The sequence below is a fragment of the Lates calcarifer genome, linkage group LG21, assembly GCF_001640805.2.
Source record: "Lates calcarifer isolate ASB-BC8 linkage group LG21, TLL_Latcal_v3, whole genome shotgun sequence".
In the NCBI taxonomy this organism is placed as follows: Eukaryota; Metazoa; Chordata; class Actinopteri; family Centropomidae; genus Lates; species Lates calcarifer.
In genome coordinates, this window is record NC_066853.1 from 16,223,477 (window position 1) to 16,238,707 (window position 15,231).

General features: G+C 40.6%; 1 protein-coding gene across 1 annotated transcript in view; it reads right to left on the minus strand.

Annotated features, from left to right (window-relative positions):
• Window positions 1-15,231, minus strand: part of pitpnm3 (PITPNM family member 3) — an 80,996-nt gene that overhangs the window by 13,570 nt on the left and 52,195 nt on the right. Inside the window, exons 7-11 of the mRNA XM_051065463.1 lie at window positions 12,586-12,775; window positions 10,775-10,897; window positions 9,804-9,991; window positions 5,862-6,016; window positions 5,016-5,186 (exon numbers count right to left, since the gene is read on the minus strand). Coding sequence (XP_050921420.1) covers window positions 5,016-5,186; window positions 5,862-6,016; window positions 9,804-9,991; window positions 10,775-10,897; window positions 12,586-12,775 — 827 coding nt within the window. The remainder of the gene's footprint in view (window positions 1-5,015; window positions 5,187-5,861; window positions 6,017-9,803; window positions 9,992-10,774; window positions 10,898-12,585; window positions 12,776-15,231) is intronic.

Sequence of the window (15,231 nt, forward strand, 5' to 3'; positions counted from 1 at the left end):
GGCTTTCAAAGTCCCAAAAAGCATCTTGCTTTGGGCTCCTGCTGACAAATAGAATAATTCATCAGGTTTGGTTCTTCTCTCCCACCGGCACGTCACTACACAGCTCTTTCTTATTTGTTCGGTGATAATACTGTATAATAAGAAAATGAGAATTTTCCCTGGAGACTTGTAGATCCAGACATCATGTATCTACTTGCTATTCCCTAAGACACTGAGCCTAGACAAAGTACATTTCATCAATAATTTAATCATTAGAGAGCCAAGTGTGTACCAGCTCAGTCCAATCGCACATTTATGTTAAGCCCTACAACATCCTGGAGACAAAAGGAGACTCACACTGAATGTAATTCAAATTCTGTGTAACAGTATTGCCTAACATAGCTGAGAAACAGGAAGCTGAACAACACAGCTACAAGGCCTATCTCTTTGAAAACACCCCCATACTGTTTTATTCTTCTACCTGTATTATGAGACCCAAAACATTTTTTTCCAACCTGACTCCGGAGAGCACTCATTATCCTGTTGTACATTGCTGTGGCTCTATTGTAACACTGGAAATGGCTAAACTCACATCAGTACACCACCACCTCTACACCACCGCTGTGCTATGCAGTGTGCAAAGCCTGAAATGTTGACCCCAGTGACGACCTATAAACCAATTCATGTTTTGCCAAACAACTGAATGGGATGCAATCTGTACATTTGTATGTATGTCACAAACAAGCCAAGACTCTAAGCAAAGATGATCCCACTTATATATCATGGCACTGACTCGCCTCCCATTTATGGTATTATTATCAGTCCACTAGGATATCTTTTGATGTGATGGAGTGGATATAAGGTACAAACTGGGAGCTTGAACAGAGAGCAGCATGTGTGCCTGCCTGCCTGCAAATGTTAACCAGAACACATTGTGCCTGGGTCGGTCTTTTATCAGAGCTGCATCTATGGAAAGAACAGGTTCCCCTGACACAAAACTCTGTGTTTACATGACTTCCACTCACATTAAACACAAACATTAGCATTGCAGACATTACCTCCTCTCATGGACAGTGTGTGCGTGTGTGCCCGCATACATTCAATATACATTACAGGGGATCAGTTTGTATGTGCATGCATGTATTAAATTTATCACATTGAATAGTCCAGTTTGTTTCATGAAGCAGCCAGTTATTGGCAGGTTAACCCCTTCTCTGTGACAACTAGAATGGTTATAAATAAACTTTCAGACGCAGCCACATGTTGGGTGTTTGTCTGTGAGGGATTGGAGTCTGCAGCAGAGTACATACATAATACATACTATGCTCTCTTGGACGTGAGGGAGAATCAGAGGTGGTTAATAAATCCCCACAGTCAAGGCAAAGAACAATCCATGTCTAGATCCACGTTAGGATGACAAAGATGATAGAATCTTTGACATGTGTCAGTGTTGCTGCACTGAATGCTAGATTTTCAGAAGAAGCGCACACACACACACACACACACACACACACACACACACACACACACACACACACACACACACACAAACACACACACACACACACACACAGCTAAAATGCAGTGGTAAAATCTTTGAATTTTTATAGATTTTGGGGTTGTGAAATACCAGACCAGATTTTTACAAGACAGGGGCTGGTTTTCAGAAATTACTGGGTTGGAAGCTGACAGTGAAAGACTAGTATCCACAGCAGAACACAGATTACACAGATTACATGCCACTCTCTCTGATGTTAGATAGAATCAAGGGTGTTCAATAACTCCACATCAAAATCACCCGTTTGTACTGTTGTCGCGACAACCGAACGTGACACAAATCTCCTATCAAAATGTTTATAAATGAACATAAATGAAGACAGGGCCATTGTATACACTGTATATACTTTTTCTAGCAACCATAGCTGCTTTGAGGTCTTCACATACACATGCATGTCCCCACACACACACACACACACACACACACACACACACACTTACATTTGTTATCTTTAATGAGCCCTGCCCCACACCTCTCAGAGAAGCCTTATTCTCTCTCAGTCTCTGGAACATTAGCAAGGCTCTGTCTTTCTTTCAGCACAATGAGCAGAAAGTGGCACAGAGAGAGAGAGAGAGAGAGAGAGAGAGAGAGAGAGAGAGAGAGAGAGAGAGATTATTCTGACAGACAGAGAGAGAGAGAGAGAGAGAGAGAGAGAGATTATTCTGACAGACAGAGAGAGAGAGAGAGAGCACTGACTGTTGTATTTAACATACAGTTTCAAAAGATGTGTAGTGGGGAGGAAGCTGAAAGAGAGGGCATCAAAAAACTGCAAGGGCTTGCAAGAAAGACGGGGGCTCCAGGTAACAAAGATGGACACAAAAATGATGAGCATGTGTATGCAGGTATGTCTGAACAAAGGAAAGGGAAAAAAATTCAACAGTCCCATTAAATGACTAGTATGGACACTGAGAAAATGTTATCCAAGCACAGGGCAGGGGAGAGTGAAACAGCTGATGACAGTGGTAAAAGGAAGGATGAGCAGAAAATTCATGAGGTGATGGAGGATGACGGCACTGTGGCCTTGAAACGTCTTTGTAACAAAAAGAGATAGAAAAAGACTTTTAACTCAGCAACATCCCCTCTGGTCCTCGCCATGCTACCAGCCCCCACACACCAGCATCATATTAACAAATAATTTCACGTGGAGCTAAAAAAAATACACCACCATCTTTACATTAAAGCACCATTACCCATGTGCTCAATACTGATAAAAATTACTATAATTTCATGTGCAGTTGCTGTCTAAGATGATCATATTTCCCATTGGGCCATAGCTTGAAATCAATAGCAAGATGGCTCATTCTCTCTATATTAGCAGCATTCATCATAATAAAAGCTCCACTGTTGATGGGTGTTGATGTCAAAGTCATACCCATAGGAGCCTGATTTGATTGGCTTTCTATGCCTTCATAACAACTAATTACCATACTACAGAACAGGAAATGGGTGATGTGTGCCACCGTTTCTCCTGCACACTCGCTGCATGTGTGAGCGAGTGTGTTTGTATGCCTTCCACTGCCTGTGTGCATGTCTATGGTTTTTAATTTAACACATAATTTGACAGCATCCAAGCCCGATCAATGGAACAGGGATGCAGGCCCATAATTAAAACCCGGTACAGCTGCAAGCCTACGCTGTGTGTCTGCTTTTACACTCCATCACCTTTATCAGCACCACTGGCTCCAAGAGGCGTCAGGCATGCCGCTTTGTGACTGGCTGAACATGATTAAATTAATAAATCACAGCGTGGGCATGCAGTTTACATGGGTAAAAACACTGTGTTATTTACTATCCTGTGTCAGTCTTCTTTTTTTTTGTACACAGGTCACATATGAGCAAAACACAGGATTACTCATGGGTTACCTGTTTAAATGGCAAACAAATAAACTGATGGAAGCTGAAACATCTAAAGAACAGTGCAATAATAGCTCCAGGGAGAGTTACTGCAGTTGGTGTGGTAGATGGTTAGCAAACCCCCTTGTCATACATGGAATACGTAACATTTCTAGCTTTATCTATCTGTAAAAATAATGGGTTTTTGGCATTCAAATGTAACAGGAGCATCAATGAAAAATCTTCAACACTGGTGAGATACTTGCCAACTAGTGCAAAAGTGGGAGCAGTGATACAGCAGTGAGTTGGAAGACAGCATTATCGAGGCAGACAGGTGTTTTCTCAAAAGCTGCTTCAGTGATATGAATATCTGCAACGTAAATGATGAGGATGAGTAAAGGATGCTCGCTCTTGACACTCCTGCAGCTGATTCTATAATGTGCGACAGTGTCCAAGCACAAGACTGATATATGCCAACTTAGGACTCTGTATTTGCTGACATGCTGCAGCGTTCTTGTGGATATTCATAAGGGAGGGAGATAGCAACTGTGATGATTACTGTGTTGTTGTTTTAAACTGATCTGACAGGTTTGACAAATTTGAAGAAATTCCCTCAAACTGTTTCTGAGATATTGCATTCACAATACAAAATCATCATCATCACCCTAGCTTTTCTCTAAGTAAATGGCAAACAAATGGGCCATATGAATAGTCAGTAGAGTATCGCTCATGTTTAAATAATCTGCTTCTGTTTTTATCCCACTAAAGACTATCTTACATTGCAGGGGTCCCAGTTGAAAGGATAACTGAAAGCAAAATGGAAAATAATTTTCCATATCACTGAGATGGCACATTTGACAAATCTGCTTTGAGTCATGCATATTTCTAATGACTGCATGTTGAGTAAAAGGGTTTTAAATACTTTAAAGCCTTGCACCAAACCACAAAGCCTTATCTTTGTATCTGGGTTCATACTTGCAGGCTGTTAGCACAAGCGATCAGTCCTTGTCCTACTTTCTCTCAGTGAGGTAGGTGGATAGAGAGTCAGGGGAACCAGGCAATGCGTCATAACTGCTGTTTAGAGTGAGTCTCTATGTCCCAAAAGTGGGCTAAAACATGCTTCAAATAAATCAGTGGCTCATTAAGGACTCAGTCTCTACAACCAAGCCCTCCTGTGGGATTACAGCAGGACTGTGCCATATCTAGCAGTCTAATATCTCACATGCTGCGCCTGATCCTCAGAGAGCAGTGGCAGGCTAAAGGTACTGGACCACAAGAAGATGAAGTATAATTACTTCAAATTTCAGGCTTTGGGGGTAGGATTTAATGCTGCCTCTTCAGGGCAAGCTCACACAGATGGGATTGAGGCTCTGTGATGCCCTGCATCTGTGTCTGTGTACATATGTGTGCCCATGAAAATTTGCATTACTGACTCATAGAATCTCTCTGCCGCTGTAATCTAGTCTAACTAACAGAATTCCTCAAAGGTTTCACACTGGCTTTGAAATGCAAAATCCAAAAGGTTATTAAGATGGCTATACAATTGCACCAGAAAATAGATTAACCAATGAAATATTCAGGAGGAGCTGCTCTCGCATCTCCCTACAGTGCTAAATTGATTTCCAAGTCAAATCACCTGTCTTACCTATGAGCACTGAGCGTCCATCTCCCAGAGGGTAGCGCTGGTAGCGTGGCACAGCAAATGGTGGCAACTTATGGAAGAGAGGCTGCAGCAGTGGCTCTAGTCTGGAGGCTGAAGGGTCCGAGGGGTAGAACAGATTGAAAATCTGAGAGCAGGCTGGATGGAGCTGGCTCACTGAAGGATCAGAAAACACAATGGACATGCAGAGCCATTAGACAGAGGGGTTTTAGTATGAAGTGTAGCTGTGTCAGATACGTGAGAGGGGGGACTTGGGAATATAGATAGAGCTACCAAGATCCAGGTGAAAATTTCTTGAAGTTCAAGTATCTACCACCAAGTTCAGCTGCCCTTGATTGAGCTCTTCTTGGATGCCTTGAAGTATATACCAGCTCATTGGCATTTTCTCCCTGCTTCTATGAGCAGAGGCATATTCTAAGCTGTGCTCAGCTTCAGAGAATCTTTCTTGTGGAGAACTACTTTGAAGAAAAAATGCCTTTTTCTCCTTGGAGCAGGAAACACAACTTTCAAACTGAACTGACTTGATCCTTTCAAAAAATGTGACTATTTTTTTTTTTTTTTTTTTTACAGAAAACCAGTAAAAAGATAAATAGGTGAAACCATCCAACTATATCATGTTGAAATCCAATTTCAAACAATAAACATGACTTAATTTTTGTGGCACTTTTCATACTTGTAGTGCAAAAAAAATAAATAAATAACACTTATCTGATGAGCTGACAGTAAAACAACAAAAACAAAGAAACAGTAAAACAACTGGAGAAAACACACTAAAAATGCTGTTGCACAAGCACATACTCCACATATGCTTTCCATGTATCTGATTCTTACCCTGGACGGCAGGTAGCACAGTGCGTCTCATGGCCAGCACGAGGCCCAGCGGACAGCCCAGCAGGAAGCAGTCTGACACCTCAAAGTCGAATCGGCCTGGGTTCAGCACCAGACTGGTGCTACTGCTGCCACGCAGCTCACTTTCTTTCATTAAACTGGGGAGTAGACATGGACATGATATTTTACCTACTGGCAAATATAGATGGTGGTTCATGTAGTGATGACTGGGTTGCATGGAACATTCAAGTGGACATTCAATATACTGCAAAAAGTCTTTGAGAAGTTCTAGGGGACATTTGATATTGTTCTTTCAAAAGCTGTTTTACCATGAAGAATGAAGTAAAAGCCAGTAAATGTGGCTTCAGGTCATTAATACAAAAATTATCATTTTAGGCTGTAACTAATCCTTTCAACTCCATTCATGGTCCACCATTAATATTGTAGTACATTTAACTTGATAACAAAAAATGGTTGAGCCCACAGGCAAGAGGAGGAGTGTATGAAGGAACAGAAGTATTTTGTTTCAAATTTGCTACAGAAAAACTGGGAAGGCAAATGTCTGAGTTTTAACACAGCTGAGTCGCTGTGTCCTGATTCAATCACAGGCGGGCTTGTTTTAACATTGTGGGGGTCACTATCAGCACTGGGCCTTTATGACTCAGCCTGAGCAGCTCTTCATTCAGTCTTCACAGGCTGCATCATGCTTACAGCTGTTTGAACAGCCGATCCCTCTGCCTCTCTGCTCGCTGGCGAGCCAAGATTTTCCCCATTACGTCTTGCACAGGAAGAAAGGATTAGCCAACCGTCTCCAGCCACCTTTAAAAGCCGGATCAATAGTGCTTTGATTGTCTTCCGCTTCCATTTTGGTTTTTGTCTTCTCTCTCCTAATGTTCCCACTCCTTCACTTCTTACCACTGTTAATCTGTCTCTTTGTCACCAAAACCTATTATTTATTCCTCAAAGCAGCATCCTCCAAACTCAGAGAAAGTCATAATAGTATCTGTGTGCCTGAAGACACAGTGGGGCAATGGAGCATTACATATTATAAAAACAGTACATACACTGCGAGGATGAGCATAATGGTGATCTCTACTTCTGTGAACAGGCTCATGTACCATGTTGACATGTTAAACTTACTAAAAAAAAATCATGCTCTGTGCAACTGCACTTTTCATTCATTTGCACATAAAATGTTTATTTACAGTGTACCTCAGAAAATGATATTTTGCCTGTTGGTGTGGAAAGAGAAGTGTTATTTTTGTTGACCTAGATGAACTAAATTTCCCTCTTTGCAGCACATCCAATTTAAATGCAAATCATTACCAATATGTTGAATAAATATGATTACATTTGCTAACTGTTTTTGAACTACTCATGTTGTTTTTATGAGCAATAAACATATGTCAAGTCTCATAATGTCCTGCCTTTTACTATAGGAGCAGGAAATACTGTATATCTGACGCTGATGCTTCCCTATTCATCTTAAGCATGTCTAATAGATTTTTCCTAATGGGCAATAGGCATAGACAGGCCTTTCAGTGGCTCTAATGAAAACATCATCTTTCTTTCTTTTTTACCTAAGCACTTAAGACTAAACAGATTTCTGTTTTGGTGCAGATATGTCCATTTAGGTGCTTCAGTGTTTCTTAACTTTAAAAGTTTTATTGCCATCTGTTTAAACATCAGTGAAATAAGTCAAAACAACCATCGCTGACAATGACAGATTGAGGCACTGATTGCTGCACTCAGTGTACTCTCCTGGGTTTTCATTAGAGCAGTGTTATGACCATTTGCGCATGATCTCACAGGCAATTCCCAGTCAAGACCAAAGCAGAGCAAGGTGGAAACATTTGAAATGGAGCGAAGCAGAGGTTGACAGCCATCCGAGAGGCTATCCTGATAGGAGGGAAAATGTCTGGGAAAAGGAGTTTTAATAAGCCCTCCTGGTGACTGGGAATGTCCACTGGGAAAGAGCAAGGGTTACCTTCCACACAATCAGGCTCGGGCTTAATCAGGATAGTAACAAGGAGTGAAAGGTGAGAGGTGCACCACCATGAACACAGGATGACATAACTGTGAACTGTTGGGATCTTATCTTCATTTACTGTGTGGCTCTGACGGTGTAAGCCTAGTGGAGCATGTGATTTGGAATGGGAACACTGGTTGCTCGAAGTGAGCCGACATGGCAGGCATACCCCCTCCAGCCACCCAGACTCAGCTAAATTCACCCCCAGTGCTCAGTCTCCCTCACAAACTGGCTGGCACAGGCACAAACAGGCTATTTATAGTCAAGCAGAGGCAGGTAGGCAGGCAGGGCAGTCAAGCTGCAAATATTGATAAAGAGCAGGGGTGAGATAGAGCAACACATTCCAGGAGAACCTGGATGAGGGCTGGCGTGCAACATCTGGGTCATTATATGAATCCCTAACACATTCATCTCTGATTGACAAATGCTGTTCGACAGAGATGGATGACAGAATTTTAAATATTACTCTGTACCTCTGATGTCTGATGTGCTTTGCTGCCAAGTGGTGGGTGATCGTGTGAAACTAAATTTTGTTATATATCAAAATTAATTATTAAATTATCCAAATGTTGGTTTTAAATTCAGATTCATGTAACTGTGTATATATACACTTTGGCTATTGCACAGAACACTAAGCCTGCTCCAGTGTATTTCTGGATTGACCAACAGTAGCAGAAGCTGCAGCACTTGGTAGACTATATATTTGCTCGATCATATATTTAGACAGTATGTTTATAACCCTCCCTCCTTGTGTACCATCTATTATACCCAAGGTCACTTTTTACTTTAAAAACAAGTCATGTGTTTTGCCTTTGAATAGTGATAGACCAATATGGTTTTTTCAGGACCGATACAGATACCAATTATTAGTAGTCAAGGAGGCCAACAACCGATTTTTGGAGCCGATATTCATTTGCAGTAAAAATGAAAATATTGGCGTCAAAATTTTGAATAATACAAACTCCAACACTTAACTTTGTTTAAATGCCTTTAAGCATATGTTTATTAAACAGCTTTTCAGATTTGCAACATGTTAAAGGTTTTTTTTTTATCTTAGACAATAGACATCTTTATTTTAAAACTTCCAACAAAAAGTGCAGGGAGCTCTCAGGCTCAGCAGCATGTCTTATAAAGTTAAATGAAAACTTAAACAAATAAATAGCTCCCTAAAGTTTTCTACAGTAAATAAAGTTCAAAATTTCATTGTAACTGAAATGTTATTTTATCTTTGACTTACTTTGTTTTAAGTTCAAACAAAAACAAAAAGTGCAGGGAGCTCCCAGGGTAAGCAGCATCTCTTATAAAGTTAATTGAATCAGAGCCAAAATAAGCGAGTTTTAAATTGATCTCTTATCGGCCATCAGATTAAAAAAAAACGGCAGACGTCGATATGCTTCAAAATGCTGAATATCTGCACCAATAATCAGCCCGGCTGATAATCTGTCTATCCCTACCTTTGAATGCTTTTATAATCCTATTGGTTTTTGTTTGCTATGCGCTGACAGATGTCTGCTGCAGGTCTACGATTAGGGAGGGAGTTTACCAAAGCTTTTTTTTTTTTTTTAAACTTATAGTTTAATATATACGAGTATAGTGACTGTGCATATTTCTATGTTTGTACTTTGCAGTATTGAGGCTTATTTCAGGGCTTGGACATTTTTTGAGGATAATGGTCAAAATTTGCATCAGATTCATACTAAAAGTACAGTCAGGTATGCCATGTAGAGTAGTAGAGTACGGTTAGCTTTCGAGGTTATGAAATTCAAGTAGATACCAAACATCATTGCCCATAATTGCCTTATACACCAGAGATATTAAATGTATAAGTACCTCTGTGTAAACAGTCAGAATGTCTGGTGGTAGATAAGCATGTACTGTTTAACAATATATATCATCATTAAAATATGCTGCCCCACCTGGAGAAAAAGCTGTGCTGGCCGGTGGACGAGGTATCTCCATCATACGAATCGCTTTGCTTCCGGCTGAGCGGCGGCCCACCCTGACTGTGCCCTTCGTTGGGGGCGGAGATGTCGATGTTGCTCTTGCTCAGCCTCTTGCTAGAACTCAGACCCGGGCTGGACTCCCCGAGCAGGCCCGAGTTATCCTGAGAGGAAGAGAGAGAGAGCGTGACTGTACAGTAAATCCTGATACACTCACAGCGGTGGCTGCACCAGCAGACTGCACATAATCGGATAGGAGTCGATGCGTTTTCCCAGGTGAGTAGTTAAATTTGGGAGGAAAAAACTGTGCCTGTGCAAGAGTGAATCTATTAGATGTGAGTGGATTTGAATGGCAAAGAGCCGGAGGGAGTAACAGGCACAAAATGGGGATCACGCAACACTTAGCAGCGGGAAAAGGACAGAAAATGACAAGCTACTTCAGGACATCTTAAATGTTACAATGAATATGTAAAACCCACACTGCACTACCTCCTTAAAGAAAAAAACAGATCCCAATCAAATCAACCATTAAAACCAAGCTGTGATCCAAACACATAAAATTAACTTCCACTGTGACTTTGATTTACATCATTTATATATGGGACTTTAGAAAAACATAGTGCCAAGGACACAGTCACTGGCATATGGCAACATTTCTAAAAGCCATTCCTGAAAGGAATGTTGTACTGAAAAACTGACCTTACTAGAAAGAACAGTGGAGCTGTGCCAAGGATTTTACCACTGGTACATAAGGGTACACTTGTTATAATTAAATCCACTGATGAGAACAAGGTATATAAGACAGGCATGTAATCTTGATCATTTGCAGTGATCTCTTAATCATGTACCAGTAAAAATTTTCTCCCACCAGCTGTTAATAATCTCCCAAACCCCATACAGCTCTGTGTATCATCATCATGTCATCACTATAACACTCAAGCTCATACCTTCAGGCTCTCAGTGCTGTTGTTCCTGCTGCTGTTGTTGGGGCTGCCAGGCCTCTGGTGGTTGCTGAAGCACAAAGCATCAAAGCACAGCACACCTCCCACACAGTCGCCCATCAGGCATACCTGCTTGGAAAATTTATGCTTTAGACGGCCTTCCACATATGGTGCTCTCAGTCAGTAAAACCTTCGACAGGAGGACAATTGGAGAGGTGTATGAATGGAATAAAACAAGTGAAAACAACATATTTCATGGGGACAGGAGGGTATGACTCTCAATGTGTCCCAATCCCAGAGTATATATACAGAGGGCATACAGTATGCACTACATACTGACTGTCAGAGTTTACTATTTTTGAAACAATTATACAAAGAATCAATGCACTGCCAATAAAACTTAACAAAGATAAAGCCAAATGTGTTTCTAAATATTTAATACTGTTAATAATGTTTTGGAGCAGTGAGTATCTCTTCCATTTCCTTTATGGATTGAGTTGTAGGACAATATCATTCAAGAGCAGCTCACTCTCTTTATACTGCATTCACAACATCTCGTTAAGACTGTAATTACAAGCAACCTTGTGGGAAAATCCCGCTAACTTAGGCTATTCATCTGCTGTAACTACAAGGGAAGCAGTTTGGCTAACCGTCTTGGAACACTGTGTAAATGCTCCCAAGTCAGGTTTTCTTGTTTGGCTGACACTGTATGAGCACATCATTACTATACATTTTTTGAGTTTCCTTAATTTTGTCATCTTGGCAATGTGATCATACCACATCCTCATAACCTGCTTAAAATGAATGTGTGGTATGGAATTGGGACACAGCCGCTGCTTTTCAGTTAAACACCAACTCATGTGTCCACTATTACCAGACAGTAAAGTATCAAAAATACAAAATGTTGGAGGAAATAACCCCACAGCTCATTACAATAAAGCTAATTACAGAAGACTAATCTGCAGGGAAAATGTTGCAGAACGACAAAAGGATGAGGATGAAAGTTAATCATAATCATAAAGAAGGAGGAGGAGAAATTATCAAAGTAAACACAAATAACAACAGTATCCATCCATCAATCCATTATCCAACACCAGGGAATAGAAAGTACCAAGCTATGACAACATAAAGTATCTCTTCACTATAGCAAGAACCATACAAAAATAGAGGAAAGTGCTGTAATTAACTTTATTGTAATCACCTGTTAACTTGATTGTATCTAATGTCTTCTGTCATAGCTGACTGGCTAATCAAGATTGTATTGACCAGTGGCTTTCAATCATGTGCAGTTAAAGACTGAGAATCTGCTTTTAATTTCAAGCAAGCGCAACAGGAGCTGAACTACAGCAGCTAGAAGGAAAAAAAAACTGCAGAAATACATTATTTTTTCAATTATTTGTTGGACACTTGTCGCCTACATTTACATTTAGAATACTTTGTATGATTAAAGCTAAGGAAAGTCATTGTGTTTCATAGCCCTAACCCAGTGCTGTTAAATTCAGCTTAATTGTGAGCAGTCTTCTCACAGTTTATTACTTCATTTAAAAATACAGCTTGTTACCAAGAGCCTAGCTGTTGTTGTGCAGAAGACAGTGAAATGAGGTCCACTTAAACAGTAGAGGTCTGGAGTCCTCTAGGGGCCTGAGCTCTCCCAGTTTTCCACAGATTACACAGCTCACTCAAAAGCAATCTTTACTTCCTTTGACAATCACTGACATCGATTAAAGTGCGTACAGCCCATTACTCAGTGGTGAGAGACTAGAGGATAGGAGTTCTCCTCTCCTCTCCTGTCCTCTCCAGAAGAAGGCGTGACTGACCTGACCCGTGAATCCCTGGCCGTCCTCTGACTGCAGGAAGCTGCGGTAGACCTGGTTGGCCCGGGCGATGACGGTCGCTACGGCGTCCTGGTAGCGCGGTGAGACGATAGCCAGGAGGGGGAGGGCAGCCAGGGGTAGGTGGTCCACGCTGCTGGACACACAGCTCTCATCGTAGCTGTATGGGTTAAGACTGAAGGGGTAGGATGGTAGGTAGGAAGGAAGGAGGGGTGGATGGATGAAAGGGGATGGTTTGAAGAAACACACCAGATTAAATCACCACTTTCTGTTTTAATGAAGGTTCAAGAAAGTTCACAATATTCTTTTTGTGATACGCTCACCCTTGACTATCCTACATCTATAAATGCCTCATCCAATCTGTTCACAGTGCTCTTGATCTGATTTGAGGCCAGCCTTTTGGTACGATGTGTACATATGTGTAGACACAAGTGATATAAGGAAAAGAGGGATGTAATCTCAGAGATTAAAACAAAATGGTAAATACCTTTGGTGATTTTACTGCTGTGTAGACATTAATGGATGTGCGTGTTTGCTTGTGTGTGTGATGCAGCGACAGCGCATGCACAGATCAAGTGAGACACTTCATGTGACACTGTGGGGAAACAGTAAAAGATAGCGTTGCCCTGCACTCTCTCCTTGAGCAGCAGTGCCAACCCCGTCAACATCCATCAGATGCTCTGATTACAGGAAGAAGCAGGAATGCCACACCAAGGCTGAAATATGTCAGGAACCATGGACACATCACTACACAGAAGGCCACAACCTCTGCTGGCTGACAATTTTCAATATTTTGGGAAGCATACAATTGCTCTCCCCAATATTGTTTAGATTGTTTGATCTGTTCCATACAGAAATAGATTCATGAGACATGTAGCTTTTGTCTTCCAACACCAATCAACTACATCGAGACTTGTGAAAGGATAAGACTGGTGCTTCTTGATGTTCATTTTATAGTCAACAAATCCCACAAAAAGACCAACAGCAACAATTTGAAATCTGTCTTCCATAAAAAGTTTGTGGCATTGATTCCCTGACCATACTGTCAAAAGCAGCTCATTTATATACCCTGAAGTCACAGAGGGCTTTACAATCTGTACAACATTTGACACCCTCTATACCCCAGGCCCTAAAATTCAGACAAAAAGGACAAACTGAACATGTGAATCTTTAAAAAAAATTATGACTACTTTCCTAAAACAGCTGGAAACTGAGGTTTTAAGCAAATGTTACTCAAACAGGAGTAAAGTAAAGTTCAATTCTTGTGGACTATTTTCAGCTGCAGATCAATACGTGCTATTTAGTACTTCTGGCAGCACGTTGGTGTATTTGCGATTGTGTGAGAGTAAACCTCTGTGCCCACATTCACTGTAAAAACAGAACATGTCACCAAATGCAACAGTGTAGCTCAATGATATGTTTTTGTGAACAGGTTGCAATGGAGCTCTATGGCACAGAGTAATAGTGTATATCAGGCTTTGAATACATGCAAGTTTGATACTTTTTGACCAAGGCTTATTGTTTTCTCAAGCTCTCATGCTTTTTCCTGTTGCACTATTACCTCGATCGGTACCATATGTGTAAAGTCTGTACAACAGCTCATGCTTGAGTTATCCTGCATCTTACATTATTTTGGATATCTTCAACAGATAGGATTATACACTTTTTGTTGCTTTTTAGCATGTTGTAATATATATCTTAGAATGACAACACTATAAGATGTTTTATTATTTTGTTATATGCAATATAACTAAAATAAAGCTGAATTGAACTGGATTGAATCTAAGCAAATTCTTGAGTACTCTCTCTCTGGAATGCACACAATCTAATCTAATCTAATCCAATCTAATCTAATCTAATCTAATCACAATCACATCTAATCAAATGTTCTTGTTATTCCTTTAATTGGACTGTTGTGATTTATAAGTCCAGTAACACCAAGTGGGCTCCTCTGAGCCTCTGGAGGTTTATGATTTTTTTAAAATTAGGGCCAAATAGTGTTACCATGGCTGCAATACCCAAGAAAAGTGAAGTGGAGTCTGTGTACCATCTATGCAAAAAAATATTCCCCCCATTTTGTGAATAATTGGGGCCAGAGCAACTTTCACTGACTGTGAATGCACCAATGTATATTAGTCAGATTAAGCCATTTACTTGATTGTCTAAACCGACTGCATGATTGTGTAAATTTCTCATTAAAACCCTGTTTTCAGGACCAAGGCACTTTTAATTATCCAAATAAAACTTCACAAATCTGAGAACACAGAAATATATTATTATCCTTTTTTTCCTAATTACAGCCATGATTCTGCACTACCGCATGTTCATATCAGCCTTGGCCAATTTCTGTAGCAATTACAAAATACCGTGCTGCGGGCTTTGGGAAACATGTAGGGAATAAAAAGAGACAATAGATGTGACTGTTGTGCTCCCAGCAACACAGTGTTCTACAGTCAGTCCCTGACATCTACAGGGGATAAAGCCACCTCCACAATTCCCACTGCCACATCATAACAAACAGTGACAGATCTGTGTTGGAGGGCAATTATTTTCATCTGCCACTTGTGTAAACAGATAGAAAAATGTTTAAGTCAACCTATTCTGTTTGACAAACGTTTGAAAATCAGACAG